The sequence below is a fragment of the Brugia malayi genome (genome assembly GCF_000002995.4).
Source record: "Brugia malayi strain FR3 genome assembly, contig: Bm_v4_ChrX_scaffold_001, whole genome shotgun sequence".
In the NCBI taxonomy this organism is placed as follows: domain Eukaryota; kingdom Metazoa; phylum Nematoda; class Chromadorea; order Rhabditida; family Onchocercidae; genus Brugia; species Brugia malayi.
Genome location: NW_025062479.1, coordinates 1,148,779 through 1,169,459, shown reverse-complemented (window position 1 = coordinate 1,169,459; position 20,681 = coordinate 1,148,779). Strand labels below are relative to the sequence as shown.

General features: G+C 24.2%; 2 protein-coding genes across 2 annotated transcripts; one reads left to right on the top strand and one right to left on the bottom strand.

Annotated features, from left to right (window-relative positions):
- Positions 1–1,107: 1,107 nt before the first annotated feature.
- On the top strand, positions 1,108–4,102 carry Bma-cars-1.1 (Uncharacterized protein; the record flags this gene model as incomplete). The annotated part of the gene is made up of 6 exons (XM_043073206.1): positions 1,108–1,203; positions 1,550–1,711; positions 2,207–2,331; positions 2,615–2,750; positions 3,395–3,515; positions 4,065–4,102. 6 exons carry the CDS (start codon positions 1,108–1,110, stop codon positions 4,100–4,102), a joined length of 678 nt encoding a protein of 225 aa, XP_042929140.1.
- A 4,557-nt stretch (positions 4,103–8,659) lies between these two features.
- Bm7866 (Uncharacterized protein) lies at positions 8,660–17,343 on the bottom strand (the record flags this gene model as incomplete). The annotated part of the gene is made up of 10 exons (XM_043073205.1): positions 8,660–10,994; positions 11,325–11,403; positions 11,672–11,804; positions 12,057–12,173; positions 13,267–13,378; positions 13,678–13,822; positions 14,283–14,406; positions 14,803–14,934; positions 15,737–15,865; positions 17,173–17,343. 10 exons carry the CDS (start codon positions 17,341–17,343, stop codon positions 8,660–8,662), a joined length of 3,477 nt encoding a protein of 1,158 aa, XP_042929139.1.
- Positions 17,344–20,681: the final 3,338 nt, after the last annotated feature.

The following is a 20,681-nucleotide window of genomic DNA, read 5'->3' as shown; positions in this document are numbered from 1 at the left end:
TTTGTCTTTAAATCAAATACTCAAAAATCTATTTCAACTAAATGCTATCAAATTATTGCTAGCAAATTCTGAATTCAGTTGAAAAAGAAAAAAATTAATTTAAATTTGAAGAGAAAAAGGAGCATTTACAAATTTTATTATCATTAACCTTTTTCTTTTTGATGTTATGTAGTACGAATTAAAATGTTGATTATCAGATATGATATTACTAAATTTATCAGTACGCTGACATATAATCATTTATCATACTTCATTGGATTGCTCCCTTTCTTAAACAAATTCAAATGTTTCCGCTCAAAATGGAACTGCACAAGTTCATACATACCGCACCTATTAAACTCGTTTATTCTATGAATAATATCTCTAGTGCAATCAATTTTCCTCATCTTTTTTTTTTTTTTTTTTCTAATGATAAAATTTTTAAAAAAAGTGTTTGTTTTTTTGTCACAAAGAAGAGTGCATGTATTTATTACCTATGCATGCAATGCAAGCATGCAGTTACATGTATATATTTATATGCATTTCATTATCATATATAAATATATTCACCTAATTTTCTGCTCATTTATCTTCCAATTAAGTTTTCAAATTTAAATGATTTGAAGCGAAAATGTCATTTGTTTGTGCATTGCGTGATGCGCAACTGTTATAAAAATTTAATCAATAATGCTATCTTTTAACACTGTACTTTTTTGAAGACTTCTGAAGATGAGTGATGGATGTTTTGTCGCATGCATACTTTTCATTTGGATTGTTGTTTTAAAATTTCCATCATTTTTTAACTCAACATTTTTAATTTTACATTTTTCAAAATTAAAAATATTTTTTAATTGTTCTTCCTTCTAACTTTATATATATACTTCTGGCCTATAGATTGTATTCATCAATTATTAATCTTATTTTTGCTTCCTTTTTTTCGTTATAAAAAAAATTTTTTTTTTGTTTTGTTAACATTTAAAAATGTTAAATTATTTTGCAAAAAAAAATTCATTCAATGTTTCGTCGTTAATAATTATAGAATCTAAATTTTTGTTATAATTTTTACATGAAATTTTAATAAATTTTCAGTGATTAAATTTTTGCTGTCATTCGAAAAGTGTACAAATAATGAATACATCAACAGACTTTGAAAAAATTGCAAATGATTTTCTTCTTCTAGTTAGAAAATATATTCGACTATATTACAAGCCAGATATCAACGAGGTTTTTTCTATTTATTTCCTTTTTTTTTTCTCTCTTTTAATTTCATCCAATATTTATTAATTACTTAAATTTTCATTTATTCAATTCAATATTACTTAATTAAATTTATAGACTTTCTTTTTTTCATATAAATTACATCAATTACTTTTCATTATTTATGTATTTCATGCTTCAATGAAAATGCAACAAGAAGACTGCTAAATAATAAATTAATGATGATAATGCTTACAATTATCATAAATAGTAATTTATTTTTTTGTCATACTTAAAGATACTGATTAGATAATAATTTAACTGATTTATAATAAAATTTCATTTTGTGATTTGCACGAAAATTATCTTACAGGGTTATCAAAAATATGACAAAAGAGAATTGCAATTAATGGATGAGTTTTTCAAGATTAAAACTCAATTAAATGCGGCATTGTGTAATACTATTGATATAAAAATTATTGCTGAAAAATTATGTCAAATAATTGATCTCGGAGAAGAATATATTAATGAAATGGTTAGTAGTAATTTGTTTCATTAAAAATTTGTTAATTATTTTGTAAATAATTGGAAAACAGTCCATTACATTAATAAATGATATGGGATAATATAAGATTTAAGCATTCAAAGGGATGAAATTGACTAAATTTCATCTTTTTTTAAGTTTAAAACATAATAACTCTCATTACTTACTTTACTAAATGCTCCTTTAAGAAATTGAGAGTAATTTTTATTTTCGTATTAATGCATCAAATTATATTAGACATCAAATTATATTAGTTTAAAGTATAATCAAAATTAAATTAGTAAAAGTGTAACCTGAATTGAAAATTTAAAAATTGAATATGGTTAGGATGATAAAAAAGTAAAAGTTCAAAGATGCAATAATATATATGAATGAACAAATGCCAATTTAGAACAGATAAGAGGATAAAACTTTTTTAAAGATTTTTCAGTTAAAAAAAAAATTGATTTTTCAGTTAATAAAAAAAAAAATTCATTACTTTTTGAGGAAGACGATAATAAAATTCCGAATTGTTTACTGCTACGAAATATTGCTGCTTATATGACTCCATTATTAAAAGTATTTGGTACTACATCGAAAGACATAGATAATATTTTCTCTGCTGATTTCAGGTTTGTTTTTTTGCACAAAATGCTCATTTACTAATTTTGAAAATTCTTTTTTTTCCCCTTTTGTAATAGTTTGTGCAATTTAAATTAAAATTTCAGTGGCAAAAGAAAAAAAAAAGGAAGAAAAAATGAAATTGCAATTTGTTAAATATGCTAAATTTGATGAATGCAAAAATTATTTATTGTCATAAATTTGCCTTATCAGCTTTTCTCTTTATCATTTCTCATGTGTAAATGATGTCACTCATCTTTATCACCACTGATGATAACATGTTATCTCTTTCAGTGAGATAGTAATTTGCAGTCCTTCATCGAGCACTTCAGCTCATGAGCTAATTATGCCTTACGTTAGCGCACTAACTGTCTTCCGTGAAACCATTTCGGAATTGGCTCAGCAACGGAATGTTAACGATATCATTAAGGTGATTATCTTGAAAGTTTAATCAATATAGAAAATTCTCGTATAAATTATTGATATCAAAAAAAGTTATAAAAAGCAGTGAAATCAGTATGATATGATCTTGTTCAGGAATAAAAAAATTTCAGCAAATTTAACGCTTTCAATAAATTTAACATGAAAGGGAATTTTAGCAAGGATAGGTGAAAGGAAAAAAACAGCGAAAAAAAGTTTAAAAATTGGTAAAATTTAATTAAATTTCAATTTTAAACGTTATAATTTAAATTAAATATCAAATGATCATTTTCAACCATTTATTGCAAAGTTTTCATATTGTATCATTGATCGAACCCAGATTCAACACTTACTAAATTATTTTATTGGATATGATAGTTCTTTCTTCTTCGTTCTTTTTCTTGAATTTTCTATGGGTATAATTTCAAATATTAACTCATAATATGAAAATTAATTATGATTTAATTACTAAGTTTAAGTAGCAAAATATGATTACATTATATCCGATATTCTGTTAAATAAATAATTTTCTAAATAATTTATAAATTTATACTTACATCCATTTTACACTTCCATCATCTATCTTTTTAGTTTTATGTAACTTCCAATCCTATAAAATTTATATGCTATTTATTTTATTTACTGAATTTGTAGGAATGTGATCGCATACGAGATAAAGTACTTCCGGAATTAGGCATTATTCTCAATGAAGCAAATCCTGAAAAACCGGTGCTTGCACTAAAAAAACAAAGTATATCTCGTGAAGCTATCACTGGTAAGATACATCCATATAAATATTTTTTTCTTTTTTTCATCAAATTTCTCTTCTCGAAATATGCTTATTCAGTGTATTTAAAAATTAGATAAATTCAAACTTAAATTATCATTTTTTACAAAAACGCATTAAATGAATTAATCGCCTTGTTTTAACAAATGAATATTTACTAAATAAAATGACAATCAAAATATTTTCTCTCGTTGAATCAAAATAATCATCTTATTTATCAGTATTAAATGATCATAATCAGCTTTAATTGATAATTAGGCTTTGAATAACTTTCATCTTTTTCTTTTTTCAATATATTCTATTTTTAAATTATCAACTGAAATTTCCATGCTAATTCTTCAATAAACGATGACAGAATAATCTTTTAGTTATGAGGAATACCTGAAATGAAAGATTGACTCTATCGCTGAACTTTTTTTTTGCTCTAAAATTATTTTGCTTTGTAATTTTATAATATTTTCACAATTTGATCACTAACAATTATAATTTGACTTATATTTTTTACAATAGTAATGCTTAATTAATTTTGATTTAAAGAAGTACGACAGTCACATAGATCAGAAGTGGCAAATTGAAGAAAGTACGATGCGATAAAATTAATCAGACAAATATGACGAAGCAATAGATTGATAAATATTGCATCAGATAAATTTCTATTCAAATTCCATTATCATTTATTTATATTTCAAATTTAAATCATTGAAACCTGCGTCACCAATAGCAAAAAAAAAAAAAAAAGGAAACTTTCATTTTCTATTTTTTACAAAGTATTTCTCATTTGCATTGTAAATTTATAGTGAAAAGAAAAAAAAAAAAGAAGTGATGAATGTTTAATGGATATATTATAAATTTTGTATATGATTTTCATTAATAAAGGACGAAATTTTGCTTATTAGTATAGCAAAGGAAAGTTTATGAAGGTGAATAAAAGATTATGCAATAAATAAAATTGTTTTAGTTTAATAATAAAATTTTGAATTCGAAATCTTTAAAACTTAAAAGAAAAGGTTCTAAAAAAAAAAAAAAAAAAAAAAAAAATATAATATTAAACATTGAAATTTGATTACAATTTTTTTTAATGAGACGTGAAAATGAATAAATTTGTGCTATACTAGCAAGCAAAATGGATTCATTCGTAATATTGTAACTTTTGTTGATTAAATTAAAATTTCATTTTTAAAATTTCCACATACATATATATGTATATATAATTTCATTATTTCAAGTAAACAAATTTGAATAGTTTGTTTTGCTCTATTCGAATGTAAAATGCATTCAAATAGAACTAACAATTGTTAATTAGAAAAAGCCAAAGAGATTGCATGTATTTTAGCAATTCATAGCAATTGTTTCAGTGAAATTTTGAAATAATAAATGTTAATTAGATTAGAAAAAAAAAATGACTAACTCAAACTTTTTGTATAAATGCAGGAATGGATCTTTGTTGTTATTAGCCTTTAATAAAACCTTATTGCAATTTCATTAAACTAATAAATTATACTAATTTCTTAATTTCATTAATATTTAAACATTCAGCGAGTTTGATTACTTGCGATGTAATATTTATTATAAATAAGTTTTCTTCCGTTAAAAATGTTTTGCATATCAAAAATGCATTTGCATTTATCTTAATTTTCATATATGTAACAGTAGTTGTGTGTTTTATTTTGCATTCAGTGTAATAGCAGCTTAAAAAGTAAGCATAAAATTATGATAAAATTTTGTACGTGAATACATGTACACGTACACTTTTGAGTATTGTAAACGTGAATGATAATTTTCAAAAATGAACTCTTAGATTGGCATAAATTGCAATAAAATTTATTATCTGAAGCATAATTTATTACATATTTAAGAGAAATTTTTATGCGAAAACAACATTTGAAATGAAAATAACAAGCTAAGTGCTATCATCAAGAAACAAAGCAAAAGAAACATCCATCAAAATATGCTCTAAAATAAATTTTAAGTCAGCATAAGAACGAATTTAATTCCATCTGTTCACAACTACCAGCTTTTAAAACTGACCCATCAATCAGAGTATTTTGATAAAAGAAAACGATAAAATATAATGCAAATAGTTTCAGAAACAAAACGAAATAGAACAAACTAGGATATTTCATTATTTGATTCTCATTCATTTCATTAATTTCGCAAATAACTTTGAAATTTTACGAAAGCAAAAAATATCTTAGGCAATAAATTTTTTGAATCAAACATTTTTAATCAGATTGTTAAGATGTTTCATGAAATTTGAATTTATTGTATGACATTTGGAAACTTCATCATCAAGCATCATTATTTTATTGTTCATCGATCTTTAGTTTAAAGTTTTAAAAGCATTTCACATAGTAATATTTGATGTTTTAAAACAATTTCTAAACTAATTTCAAATTTGGAAATTTGAAATCTCATTATTCAAGGCATTAAAACTGTCATCTGTAAACAACCAGTTGGTTAATGTTTGATGACATCATTATAATATAAATTACAATGATGAAAATATACTGATAAAATAAAATTTTGAAGAAAAAAAAATTACAAAAGCAATGATCAGTTGACTCATATATTATCAGTGTTATTTTAAAATCATTTTTTGTTTGTTTTTGTTCGGTTTTTTTGTTTTTTTGTTATTTTGTTATTAATCCTCGTTTGGCATAGATTTTTTTTGAACATAATATAAATAATAGAAATATGAAAAGATGAAAGAGAGGAATAGTTAATTTAACTCTTTTTTTTTTTCTATATTTGGATCAACTACTTTAAATTTTATTTCTTTTAAATAATACTTCTATTAAAATGACATATGCAAATATATAAGGAAAGAAAATAATTTTGTATAAGCAATAAAACAAAAGAGAAAGTACGGAGCAAATATTTTGTTTAGTAGCATTTCTATCACTATGCAAAAAAAAATAATAAATAATAATTATATATGAGAGAATATAATAATGATGCATGTTATTTGCATGAATTTGCAAATTAATACAGAGTGGCAAAAAAATTTGAGATAATTTTGAGTCATTTGTGGTTGGAAAATGATATGTAATTGCTAAAAATATAATATTGTTATTTCAAATAATAAATCGATTGTATATTGCCGTATAATTTGACTATTGTTTAAGAAATAAGATTTATTTTATTTTATTAATGAGGAAAAAAAAGAAAGAAAGAAATCAGATAATATATTTGTTTTTAAAATTAAGTATGAAAAATTAGGCATAATTTTGACAATAAATATTTGTAAAATGGTAAAAAATTAATCAATATTAGTAAAATTTAATATTAGCATTAATTTTAATATTTTTTAATAATATTTACCAATACTGATTTCATTCTTTTTTTTTTCTAGTCGATGAAATAATTTTGATATTTTCAAATACTAATTTTTTACTATCTTACTGTCATGTCAGAAAGAAAAATTATTGAAATCAAATTTCTTCTTTTTTTCCCAAGGTAGATTGATTATTTCTGCACACTCTGTATAATTAAACATTATTCAAAAAAAAGGAAGAAGGAAGAAAGAAGAAAAAAAAAGAATAAATTAAGCCGACTTAAATTTTGCTTCAAATAAAATATCAACTAATGGGCAAAAAATATTATCCAACAAAGAAAAAAATTCTGTATCACATTGCTTTTTATCACCATTATCAATGATGATTATTAAAAGTACCGGAATGTAATATTTGACTATTGAAAAAATAAAAAATAAACTTCTTCTAAATTAAAAATTTGAAATTCTATGATAAATTTAACGCTTTAATTATTAATAAACATATTATTACCTACATAAAGACTTAGGTTAAAGGTTTTAAAAAAAAAGTGAAAATTTTTTAAATAAATTAAAAATTAAAATTTGTCTTAAATCTATCTAAAAATTAGAAATTTTTGAAAAAGCTACTCAATAATATCACAAAAATTTTACTAGAATTCGTATATGGATTTCCTTAAAATGTTGTAAATTATGTTAGATTACCTTACTGATTAATTATCACTTACCTGAAATTGTCCATATGAAAGTTACTGCAATTATTTCATTGTTACAGCCACTACTGAAAAATACCATTTTGAAATTTACCTTTTATTCATGTCGTTTCGTATAGTTCGCATCATTTTGTTAATGCTGTCAAACTGCGCTTATCTCTGATATTGAATTCTGTCAACTGCGCTCATCTCTGATACTGAATGCGCTGTTCAGTTTTGAATATGTTGACAATGTATATTTGCTAGATGACATCAAGCTCAAGCAAGCAAAGGTATACATCACTAGGAAGAAATTAATGAAGCCGTATGGTAGCCATAGATTGCATCATTCCTGATTTGAAAAAGTATATTATCCATATTAATTCCGGTTTTCTGTTTTTTTTTTTTTTGTTTTTCTCTCTTAATGGTCTGAGAATTTCTGAATGAAAATCATGAAAATCTGTGAAAATATAAATGAAACTCAAAATAAAGTGCTTTTTTTAACATAATTAGGAAATATGAAAAGAAGAAGCTACAAATTTTGCTAAACAGCATAAAGAAAAGATAATGAAGCTAATTTGATTAAACAATAAAAAAACGGAAGAAGCCGGAAAAAAGAGAGTGAATGGTGATAATTAAAATATCAGATTCAATAATACTAATAATATACTACTATAATATGGAATATTGATATTATGATATACAGTAAAATTTAAAGATGGTCAATTTAAAGAAAAAAACAGAGAAGAAAGAAAGAAAGAAAAGAATAAACAAATAAAAGCTGAAGAAGAATAAATTATTACATATTTTTGTTTGACAGAATATATCTCTTTGTATAATGTTGCGTCTAATCCTTAATTGTTTACTGAATAATTTATTGCGCTTATTTGTATTTCTTTTTATTTTAAAAAGAAAAAAAAATTTATTTCTTAGCAAAAACATTAAATAAATAAAGCAAATTAGTTTTAATTAAAATATACAATCAGTGGTATATTTCCATGTAAATATTAGCGTTGTATTTTATTGAATTTAAAAACTGCAGTTCCTTTTTCTTTTTCAAGTCATTTACGAAATTTGATATTGTTTTTTTTTTTTTTTTTCAGTTCTTTTTTGCTTGATTTACGTCAATTTTTCTTTCGATTTATGCATTTTTTTGATAAAAAAAAAGTTTAATGAATGAATTCAAAATCAAGATCATCGGTACTTTTTTTGTCTCCAAACAGTCCATCTTGATGTTTTTTGGTGTCCTTATCACCTTGATTTGTCACTGTTGTAATAGTGGTGATATTAGTTTCGGTAGAATGATGAGTATCAATAGATCCACCAGTTAAATTATCATCATGACTCTTAAATTTATCAGCATCACCGGCTAAAAATTCTTTAGTATCGCCGAAATCTGATGATAACCTATCATTTCCACTAGAAATGCTGTAACTCTCGGTATGAACCTCATATCTACGTCCATCATCTCCTATCATTTCTTCCGTCTTCATTGTAAATTGCAAATCCGGTTCATGTTTTCCATCATCTTCACTGAGCATCTCACCAAATTTATTTCTTGTTGATGAGATCAAACTTTGTACAGAATCTGGTATAGCTGATGAAATAAATCCAGTTAATCCATGTCTATGAGTTGTTGTACTATTATCTATTCCAGATTTGTCAAAATCAAATTTCGTTCCTACCTGATTTATGTCAACTTTTTCACTCAATAAATTCTCATCATTTTTTGAATCTTTTGCTTCATCAATAGGAATTCCATAAATTTCACTTTGATAAGTTTCATCAGGTGATTGTCCAGGAACTGAATGTTTATCATAGTATTCTTCATATACAACAGACTCTCCATTTCCGCCCATTAATGTTGAACCAAATAATGTTGAATATGTTGGTGATGATACTTTATAATGGTTTGCTTCATTTGACAATTCATTCCATCCTGCTTGATTAATTCTACCTTCTATGAAACCTTCTATATGTTGATCGTTAAAATCTTTAGCTAGAGGATATTTGTCATCATCAACTGTCACATCTTTTCTTATAATTGCTTCTGATCGTGAATCATTGTTTATACCATTGTCTAAATTTTCATGAAAATGATTATCAGTTAAGCCTTTTGTCATATCAGTTCCATTAGTTTTTTCTAAAAAATCTTCTTCTATACCTTCTGAAATATGATCTTCAGTTATATCTTTCGGAATATAAGCTTCCGTTACACCTTCAGAAGTATGACTTCCTATGACATCGTTTTCAAAATGATCTTGTAAATAATCCTGCTTATCTTTCTCATTACTTCGTCTTATTTCATGATATCCTTCGGTATTATCATGAAACTCTGAAGCATTCGCAAATTGTTCGTTATCTTTTTCAGATGAATGTTCAATTTGATGCGCCATTGAATCACCCATAAATGATGTTGTCATTTCGGCTGAAATATTATATATTTCCTTATGCATTACCTCTTCTACAACATTTTCATCGATGACGCAACTCTCACCTTCAACAGAAGGTTCTTTATCTTTCATCAAATACTTCTCATTTTCAGTAATTGGATTTTCTGCACTTTCATTTCCGGCATTCTCTTCCATGGATTTCATTGCATCATCATCATTAGTATCTCTAACTTCCTCAACAATTCCAGAAATAATCGGTTTATCATCATCTGATAAACCTGAGATAACTTCTACTGCTGTTTCTTTCGCTTCTGATTGTTGTTCATTAGAAGGTAAAGTTATCTCGTGTTGCTCTTCCACATTATCTACTGCTATTGCATTCCTTTCTTCATTTTCTTTATGCAATCCTTCGTTGACATTGTTAACCATTTCATCTCTAAGTTTTAAACCTTCTGTGAATGGCTTTTCAAGAACAGTTTTCATATCATTAAAGCTATCATCTTGTGTTTCAGCAGTAGTATTCAAAAAATCATTATCATTTCTAGTGATATCATCCGGTTGTGCATCTTGCAGTACTGATGATTCAACTAGTTCTGATTGAGATGGTTCCGAGAAGTCTGATTTAGTTAGAATCACTTTTTCAATTGTTTCCTCAATAATATCCATACCAATATCATCCGAATTTTCATGTCGTTTCACCACCGTATGAATCGAATCTTCAACCATATTTTCCTGTAAATCACCTGATGCTCCATAATCGAGTTGTTTCTTCATTACATGATGTGTTTCCTCCTCTATCATTACATTTTCCGTATCATCCATTCTTGTGATTGGTTCATTTTCTACTGGTTCTTCATCTAATATCATAGCATTAGTAGATTCTGTACTTTTTGATAGTTGTTGAATTCGTTTAAGCATATCTTCATCTAGCAATTCCGGATGTACAATTGTTTTCGGATAACCGATAATTAATTCATCATCATCAGCTAATTTTTGCTTTTCATGCAAATGCAAATCTTTCTTAAATTGTTCAATATGATCAGGATTTGATGCATCCATTACAGTTAGCAAATAACCATGCTGCCAAAGTTGTGATCCAGCAAATTTTATCCTGAAAAATTAGCCTAATATAATATAACACTGTTTTATCATATTTTTTAGCTTAATTCTTAAATACATTTTAAATATTTATTCCTATTTCATTTTATTTCAATGTTATTTTTGTAGAAACTTTTTTTTTAGCATCAATTATACGGTTTCCAGAATTTACCGCAATATTTGTATTGAAAACATCCCAAATCATTTCTTTTTCTTTTTTTTTTTAAACCAAAAAAAAAGTTTTTGATAATTTAGCCAAATCTGTTCATTCATTTTTTAATATTCAGAAGTAATGAAAATAAATTTAAAAAAATTGGTCGAAAAAAAAAAAGATGAAGCATACTCAACGGAATAATCCATTGGTTCAAATAATGATTTTGTTGCACTTTTCACCTCTCCAGCAAATAATCTTTTCGGTAGATCTTTAATTTCAACTATTAAAAAAAAAAGTAATCTTTTCACTTTTCCAACATTTCAATTATTAAAAATAAATGATTGCAATTTTGATTTGTTTACATCTAAAAAATTTTCCATTCAATCTATCTTCTTTTTCATAATTCTGGATGAAAGTAAATTGTAAATTAATTTATGAATAAAATTTTTAGATTTTAAATTTAAATTATAAACCTCTTACCAATATTTAGTCATTTATAATAAAAAGGTTATTTAAGAATAAATACTTGATATCACCTGGCTCAGCAGCTACAGGTCTTGCAAGTGAAATACCTGCTGCCCAACCGTTACGAATTGCAGCAAGCATTTGCGCAAGTGTTACAAATCCGCCATTCATAAACAATTTTGTTCGCGTCAAATGTTTTCGCATCTGAAGGAATTTTTTATGCATATGAGAAATTCAATTCGTGAATTCAGAATTTAAATTCAAAATGAAACATCCAATTTAGAAATAAATTCAGTTAAATGGGTTCATTAAATGGGCAAATTGTACGATTAACTAAAAAAAAAAAAGTTGAAAACTAAATATGCCAATACTTCGAGGTGTTAATTACAAATTATTTTTTCAAAAAAAAAAAAAAAAAAAGAGCATTAAGTAAATGAGAATAAAAAAAAAACATACTGTAAGTACAAATTTTTGATAAAAATATTCACACTTTTTCGGATCATCCCCACGTTTTAGATCTTTGATTAAATCATAATGTCCACCAGTTATAGCTATATAATCAAAACCAGTTTTCTGTAAAAAAAAAAAGTAAATAAATGAATAAATGGAAGTAAGAGTAAATTGAGAAATTTTTGAAATATGAAATGATATTAAATACTTTTCTTGTAGAAAAAAAAAAAAAAAAGAACAAAGAGAAAGATAAGTGTATTGCAAAAAAGCTAATTAGTGATAAGGAAGATACAATTTCCTGGTATTTAATTTCGATAGTGAAGAAAATAAATTCATTATACGATTTGAAATTAGAAAAAAAAATCACTAACTGCAAATTAGCTACATTGTTGAATGAATTGTGAAAATATTTTTCTTTTTTATTATTTTTTTATATGCTTTTTTTAATTTTTTTTTATTATTTTTATTTATTTATTTACTTATTTTCCTTTTTTGTAGCATTTAGTTTTGATAGTGAAAAATGAATTGAGCAAATAGCAAACGATGAATTTCAGCTAATGAACTAAAATGATTAATCATTGTGTAATCATTAAAATTTGATTTTCACTAAGAATTCAAAAAATTAATAGAAAAAAAAAAGAAATAGAATATGATAATATGGAATTTGTGCAACTTTTTTTTTTCTTTTTTGAAAATCTAGAAGAAGGAATCGAGATGGTGCAACTAATTTAACTTTTTCAGATAATCTGTCAAATGTAAATAATCCGTTAACAATTTTATACGTGGCGCATTTGTCTCATCAAATAATTTATTAATTTACTGAATCCATTATAAACTGCTCATCAACTAATATAAACAGCTTCAGTTTGTTTCTGCAGAATAAACAAGAATTTGACATTTTGATTAAACTATTGAAAAAAAAAAAATAAGAAATGATATGGGAAGTGAAATAATTAGTTACTAATTTATCAACGCCTTTTGATCCTATTTGTTTAGCGCAAAGCAAAAATTAGATGAAAGTAAAAAGTGTTAGAGTTTAAACTTAAGAAATGAATTATACAACTTGCTGAAATAATTTTTGCAAATAAAAAATTTTTAAAAAATTTTTTTTTATTTGCATTATTTATTTTATTATAGCTTTGAAAATATTAACAAACTTTTTTTGATAATTATGTAAAAAATTTAAATGATAATAACAAAAAGAAAATATGCTAACCTCAACGTTATGAACAAATTCACCAAATGCATCATTGTTGTAATCAGGCTCAAAATTGCCACAGAATAATTTCAGGCCAATTACAAAACGGCTTGGCTTACAGATTTTCATTCTTGAAAAAAGGAAAAAAAAAAAATTGGCGGAAAAAATATACTTGTAATATACATGTAATCTAATATGCTAATAATATGTGTCAATTTGAATTTCTCCTTTTGAGTGTTAATTGAAAAAAAAAAAAGAAAATTCAAGCTTAAATGAATTTTGAGAATACTTTAAAATAATCATTCGCATATGATTAATACCATAAAAGCAAAAAATTTGTAAAATTTTGATAAATTTATTGTTAAAAAAAAATAATTAGGAAAAAATTTATAAATTACTAAATGAAAAAATTTTTTAGAAAATTGATACCGTATAGCTTGAATAATTTTGAATAAAATTTTAGCACGATTTTCCAATTTGCCACCAAATTCATCGTTACGAATATTATCACTGCTTGTGATAAGTTGACCAAGAGCAAAGAAATAAGTGCATGAAATTTCCACACCATTGAAACCTTAATTAATCAAATTTTATCAGCAAAAATTTTGCCATATTAATGCGCTTACAGTAGAAGTAATTACTACAATTTAAGTTATTGCTAACAAAAGAAAATTCAATTATTTACAATTTTTTTTTAAAAAAAAAAAGAAAAAAAGAAGTATTTTGTGATAGATAAGACAATATTATTAGTTTAATATTAAGATCTGATATAGCGTAATATTTGAGAAAATCAAAAACTTAATATGAAAATCAGTTTAATTTGATATTAAAATAATAGCTAGAAATACCTATACTGTTGTAACATATTAATTACATGTTATCAGGTAAGTGATATGATATTCAATCAAATTGATGATAACTAATCAATTCATTGTGGAATTTTATTTTGGAAGCAAATGAAATTCATCAGCAACATTTTCCGGAACAGAAAAATGAAGCAAATTTTTATTGGTCTGAAAGAAATGAAAACAAACCACATTGCTGAGCATAGCTTGCAGCATAAGCATATTCATTAATTAGTTCTGCAATTTGTTTCCGTGTCAATTTATTGATATTAAAATCCGTTTTATGTGGCAAATCAGCGGCATATTTTCCAGGCTAAAATAAAAAGGAAAATAGGAAATGAAGATGTGAAAATGACACAATAATGTAATAATTATTAATTAGTATATATTTCATTTTTTTTTTTTATGGCACAAAATTTTAATTAAATTATTAACCATTATATGATTATAATCATTTTATTTCATAAAAATATTTATTTAATAGAATAAAAAAAAATTATTAATTTATTTCATCATATTTATTGATTTGTTTACTTTTCTCATCAATACAGAAAGAGGAATATCCTCGAAGAGACCAATTATCTACTTTTCAATATACGTTTTCCTAATATTACTTATCAAATAATTGAATTGATTTCAAGAGAAATGAAAAAAATATTAAAAAAAAAAAAAAATATATTTTATATTTAAAAAAAAAAGAAAAACAAACATGGAATAATTGAGCGATAATAATACTTCCATTTCTTTTAGCGCATTGGGTCCATTCCTTAAATGCATTGCGACGCTCTTCAGAATCCAATTCCTTATCGATGATTACATTGCCGGGAGCTTCAATATCTTTCTAAAATGTTTAAGCAAAAGCTAATAGAAAATTTAAAAAAAAAAATGAAAAAAAAGAAATTGATATTTTAAGTAAATCAAAATTACCTTGAAAATATTGAAATAGAATAAAAAAAATATTTCTAATTTTAATAATAAATTAGTGCATATATAAATTAAAAAAAAAATAGAAATAAATTTTTATTTTTTTTTTCCATATTATAGAGGAGAAAAAAAACAAAAAAAATTGAATTCGAATTTTGTTTTCACAAAAATTCTGATTGACATCAAATTATCAATCACAATTCCATTTTACCAAAAATTTTTTTAAATTTAAAAGCAAAAAAAAAAAGAAGGAAGAAAAAATTTCAAACAAAATACAAAGAATAGATTTTAAATAAATTACATATGCCATATGCTAAGAATGCTGTCCTTTTCAAAATTGTTTTATCGTAAAATTTTGATTAATTTTTTTTCTCCTTTTTTTTTTCCGTGACAGTGAATAAAAAAAAATGATTTCTTTTTATTGGTTTAAAAAAAAAAAAAAAAGAATGAAAATTCTTTTTTTTAAAGAAATATTGCAGTTTTGTAAAAGAAGTTACAAAAACGAAACGATATTAATTATCGTTTTTTTCATGTTGTTAATTACAATTTACAATTAAATTTTTTTTTTCTTCAACAATTTAACAAAAAAACAAAAAAAAAAATAAAAGAAGGAGAAATAATACAATGACAATTTTATTTATTAGACTAGATAATAGTTCATTTATAGCAGTATCATCAACATCATGTTAACAAAACAAAACAAAACAAAAAAAAATTACCCCATTAATTATAATACAGCCAGTAACGATGGTCCCAAAACCTCCATCAGCAAATTTTTCATACAAATTAATCAACTCGCGTGTTGGTATACCACTCTTTTTCATATCATTCTTATTGTATGTTGCAAGCTAAATTGATAAAAATAAACAAATAACAAAAGAGAAAAAACAAATAAACAAACTATTGAAAAAAAAAAAAAAAGAATAAATAAATGATAATATGATGAAATTTTCAATTAAACTCAAGAATACATTCATTTAATTTTCAATTATAAATTATCAAAAAGTTTTCTAAATTAAAATATTACAGTATTTTAAAAAGTATGGAAAAAAAATGATAAATAAAATAAGATAAAATCGTGTAATAAAGCATCTTTTTTTTTTTGACTGCCATTATTTTCTCTTTTCTTAATTACTAATTTTGAATAAACAATTTGGTAATTAGTCATATGAAATGCATTATCTAAAATAAAGCATGATTTTAATTAATTATTTGAATTGCTAATATACCATCTTTTTGTTTCTTCATTCATCATTTTGCACAACAAAAGCACAAATTGAAAGGTACTTAAATTGTGAAGAAGGAAGTTTAAGAATGAATTGAGAATTTATGCGGTTGTAATCCAATAAGTGACAACAAGTAGCATATTTGGTTGCTTATTTTAGCATTAAATGTCTAATGAATATTTACAAAACTGATTTTTAATTTTAGTAAGTTCCTTTTTTTTTTTTTTTTTCTTTTTTCAATATAATAATGAATTTGATGAGTCATTTAATTAAAATAGAATCCTTTTTCACTGAGAGTTAAAAAAAAAAAAAAAAAATATTGCAAACAGATAAAGTGAAAGCTTTTAAAATGTTGAATGTATATAATGAAGTATAAATAAAAATAAATAATGGAATATTGGAAATTTAAATTTTACTTTTCTATTTTTAATAGATACTAAATACTATTTTATTGTGTGTTATTTTATTTTGCTGATTTAAATAGAAAATTAAATGCACCTATCAAGTATTAAAAGGACAAAGAAAAAAATAGAAATAACAATAAAGGTAAAATTCAGTTAAGTTCATTTTTTCTTATGCATTCTTTTTTTTTTCCTTTTCCCATTGTCCAATTTTTATTGATGAAATAAGGAGGGAAAATGTAACGAAACTTTTTGATTAATAAAACTTTTTCAACGATCCTTTATCAATCATTTCCGGAACATTTAAAATGAAATGAATGCTTTTTGAATCACCTTTTTTTTTTTTCGTTTAAATTTCATTTAAATGATAAATAAGTCTGAAAAATCAGGTCAAATCAATTTTGAAAAACTAAATTGTGTAAGTTTTGATTAAAGACACATCATATTGTATCAACAAATATTTATCTTAAGCTTTAAATAAACAAATGAACCAGTAAAGTAAATTGCAAGTTGTTGAAATTTGATTACCTGTTCACTCATTGCGCTTTTCATCATTCGATTTGGCGCAACAACGTTACTTGCATACGGGAAACGTAATCGTTCACCAAGAATTACCTTAACCATTTCTTGATCCACATCCGAACAGTCCCAACGTGTTGTAGGTTCTTTGCTGCTATTGAGAATACCGTTTGCTACCATTTCACGCACGTTTTTTTTTTTTTTTTTTCAACGCTTAAAAAAAAAAAGTATTAGAAATGAAAAAAGAATAAATGAAGTATGTAACGCATACTTGTTCAATGATTCAAATGAAAGGTGAAGAAGAAGAAGAAGAAAAAAAGAAACAGTGAAGGAAACTCGATGGAAAATGATAATTTTAAGATAATTTTCTAACAAATTCATTATTAATTGGGAATATTTTTTAAAAGAAAGGAAAAAAAGTGCAAAAATTTTTACAATCTCTGAAAGTTTCATCTTATTAAAAAATATTCAGACGAAAAGATATAGCAATAAAAGATGAAATTCTTATCAATCAAAATTATGCGTACATTAAAATTGTTGCACTATTTATATAGCATTCATAAGTTCAATTTTTATTTGCGTATTCAGAAATTAAAATGTGAAATAATATTATTATATAAGAGTGATGAAAAAAAAAAAAAAAACTTGAAACAAACCGATGAAATCAAATATGCCAAGAGTTGTTGTAAATGGCAAGTAATTATGAGAAAAAGATTGATATGAACAATTGTGTGAATTTAAATTTGTCATGAAAGTTGGTTAGCTTATTAAAGAGAAATATGCTCGATTCGTTAGCATGAACAAATTAAATGCTTATAGCTATTTATAAAATTATTTTATTAAAAAAATTCCTCAAATTTTCTCTTCTCACCTTAATTTATTTGTATTATACAACTATTTATTTGTTATTCTTTATAAGACAATAGGATAAGCAGTAATTATAATTATTATGACAAAAATGACACAGACATACATATACATATGTTGTGCAATTTTTTAAATTAAGATATTGCCTAGGTGTTAATTGGTAATAATTCGATTGTCCTCAAGGATATATATTAACAGTGTTAAATCAATAAATGAAATGGAATGGAAAAATTCAATGACAGGTAATTAATAAGTCTACTTCTTTTTCAGTAAATGTCTAGTGTAAATTATTTTGCTCAACACAGAAAGAAAAGTAATGTGTTATAACTTTGAACAATTAATTAAATGCTAAAGTAATATCATTCAACAAGTGTAAATTTCTTATAGTAAAAATTATGAATTTTCATGATAACACTTGCAAAAAAAAAAAAAAGAAACTTTAATGAAGGCTAAAGGATGTGGATAAATTAAAATAAATTAAAAAGAAATGAATTTGATAAAATTTATGAAAGTTTTAACTTTGTGATAACTAAAACAGATAAATGTTAGATGTAAAGCTGATAAAGTGAAATTTCAGGCTGGTTATTTAATGCAAAAAGATAGAAAGCAGGAAGTTAACAGAAAACGCAGATGACTGATTTAAGCAAAAAAATGAAAAAGGCCTAGGTACATTTTTGATGCATCTATATGTTTTATGTGTTCATCTATTTGTCTCGCTTTAGGCTCATAATTTAGGCCTTAGCTAGCTAGCTAGACTAGACTTCTAACAGTCCTTATATTAGAACATATAGAAAGAGGACTAGAAGTGACAAAGAGAAATGAATGTCAAATGACAATAGCTAAAACGAAAAGTATGTAATGTTTCATACCGAAAAAACAAAATCCTAAAATATATTCGATATGATAAAGATTTCCTTCAAAGCTAACAATCTCTTATTTCAATGTATTATTTCTTTTCTACGGGATTCTTCCAATCTTTCGTTCGTATATAAGTCCTAGGGGAAGCGACAACGAACATTTATCTAAATGGGATTTTAAGCAGAAAACACGCAAAGCTTAAAACTTAAGCTAAGAAAAGAAGAAAACATCCAATAGCTATGTTTCAGGTCAATTTGCATATTTGTGCATTATTTTACATCCTTAAAGAAAAAAAAAAAAAAAAGATTATCATTTACAAAAGAAATTTCTAAATTCTTTAATGCATATATATTTTATTCTTTATGCTTTTGTTTTATAACAACGCAATTATCCAATTTCAAATGAATAATAATTATGGCACTGTAAAATTGTTGCGCATATGTCTTATTTTGTTTTGCATTTTGCGCTAGATTTAATTGTTAATTTGGGCAAATATGCTCAAATAAGTGTTCATCTATTTTTTAGATTTTCATCGATCATATCTTCTTGTCTTCATCTTGATACAAATCGAGATTAAAATTCAGTTCGATTAAATTGGAGAAATTAGTTAGAAAAAATTTGGAGGATTATAAAAGCAAAGTTAAAATGCGACATAATTACAATAAGAAAGTGTTTGTAGAAACGAAAGAAAAAAAAAAAAAAAAGGAAATTTGATAAAATTTTAAATGTTGTGTACTTTCCAATACTAAATACTGTAATACTTATATATAAGATAAAAATGAATAAAATAATCATTTTAATAGTTGTAAAATTGCAAAATGTTGTCAAAAAATCGTATTCATAATAATATCAAATAATAAAATAAGAAAAGCATATAAAAATAATCCATTTGATAAAATTATTTTAAATTAAAGAAAAAAAATGCTTATTATTTGAATTAAAAAAAAAAAAAAAAAAATGAAATTATTGCAGGAAAGATTAAATAAATTTGTAAAAAAGAGTGAAATTTATGATAAGATAAAGATGAAAAAGAAGAGAAAAGATGAAAGAGAAATGAGAAAAGAGGAAAAAAGAATGAAATTGAGGATTGGAGTGATGCTAATGGTTACTGGTAGTTTCAATGAATGAAATGCTTCGTTGGTTTTGCAAGAATGAGAAGGAGTGGCATTGAATTTCTTTTTCGACAGCTATGTCTATTTAGAAAAGAAAAAAAAAAAAAAAAAGTGAAAAAAAAAAAAAAAAAAAAAAAAAAAAAAAAAAAAAATAAACCAAACCCTCAAATTTTTAAATCTGCAAAAAAAAAAAAGAAGAATAGTAAAGGAGAAAAATAAATAAATAAAAAAAAAAGTATAAGAAAAAGTAAGTAAATCTTTCTGCTCTCTCTCTCTCTCTTTCTTTCTTTTTCTTTTTCTCTTTTTTCCATTTCTTCACTTCATTTTTTTTTCCTTTATTTTTTTCTTTTACCCAATAAAATTAAAATGCAAATCGAACCAATCTTCTTTTGCAATAACTAAACGATTTCGTTTCTCAATTTTCCTTATTTTTTTTTTTTTTTTCGTCTATTCTTTTTGCAATTTTTAAGGAAAATTTTTCAGTAGAAAAAAAAAAAAAAAGAAAAAACAAGAAACTGAAGGTTTGTTCGTCTTTTTTTCTTTTTCACATTCTTTTAACAAATAAAAATGAAAAAAAAAAAAAGTGAGAGAAAGAAAAAAAAAAATGAAAAAGAAGCAATTTTTCAAGCTAGATAATGTACTAAAAACTGAATCAATTTTATTCTTATAATCTGCTTCAAT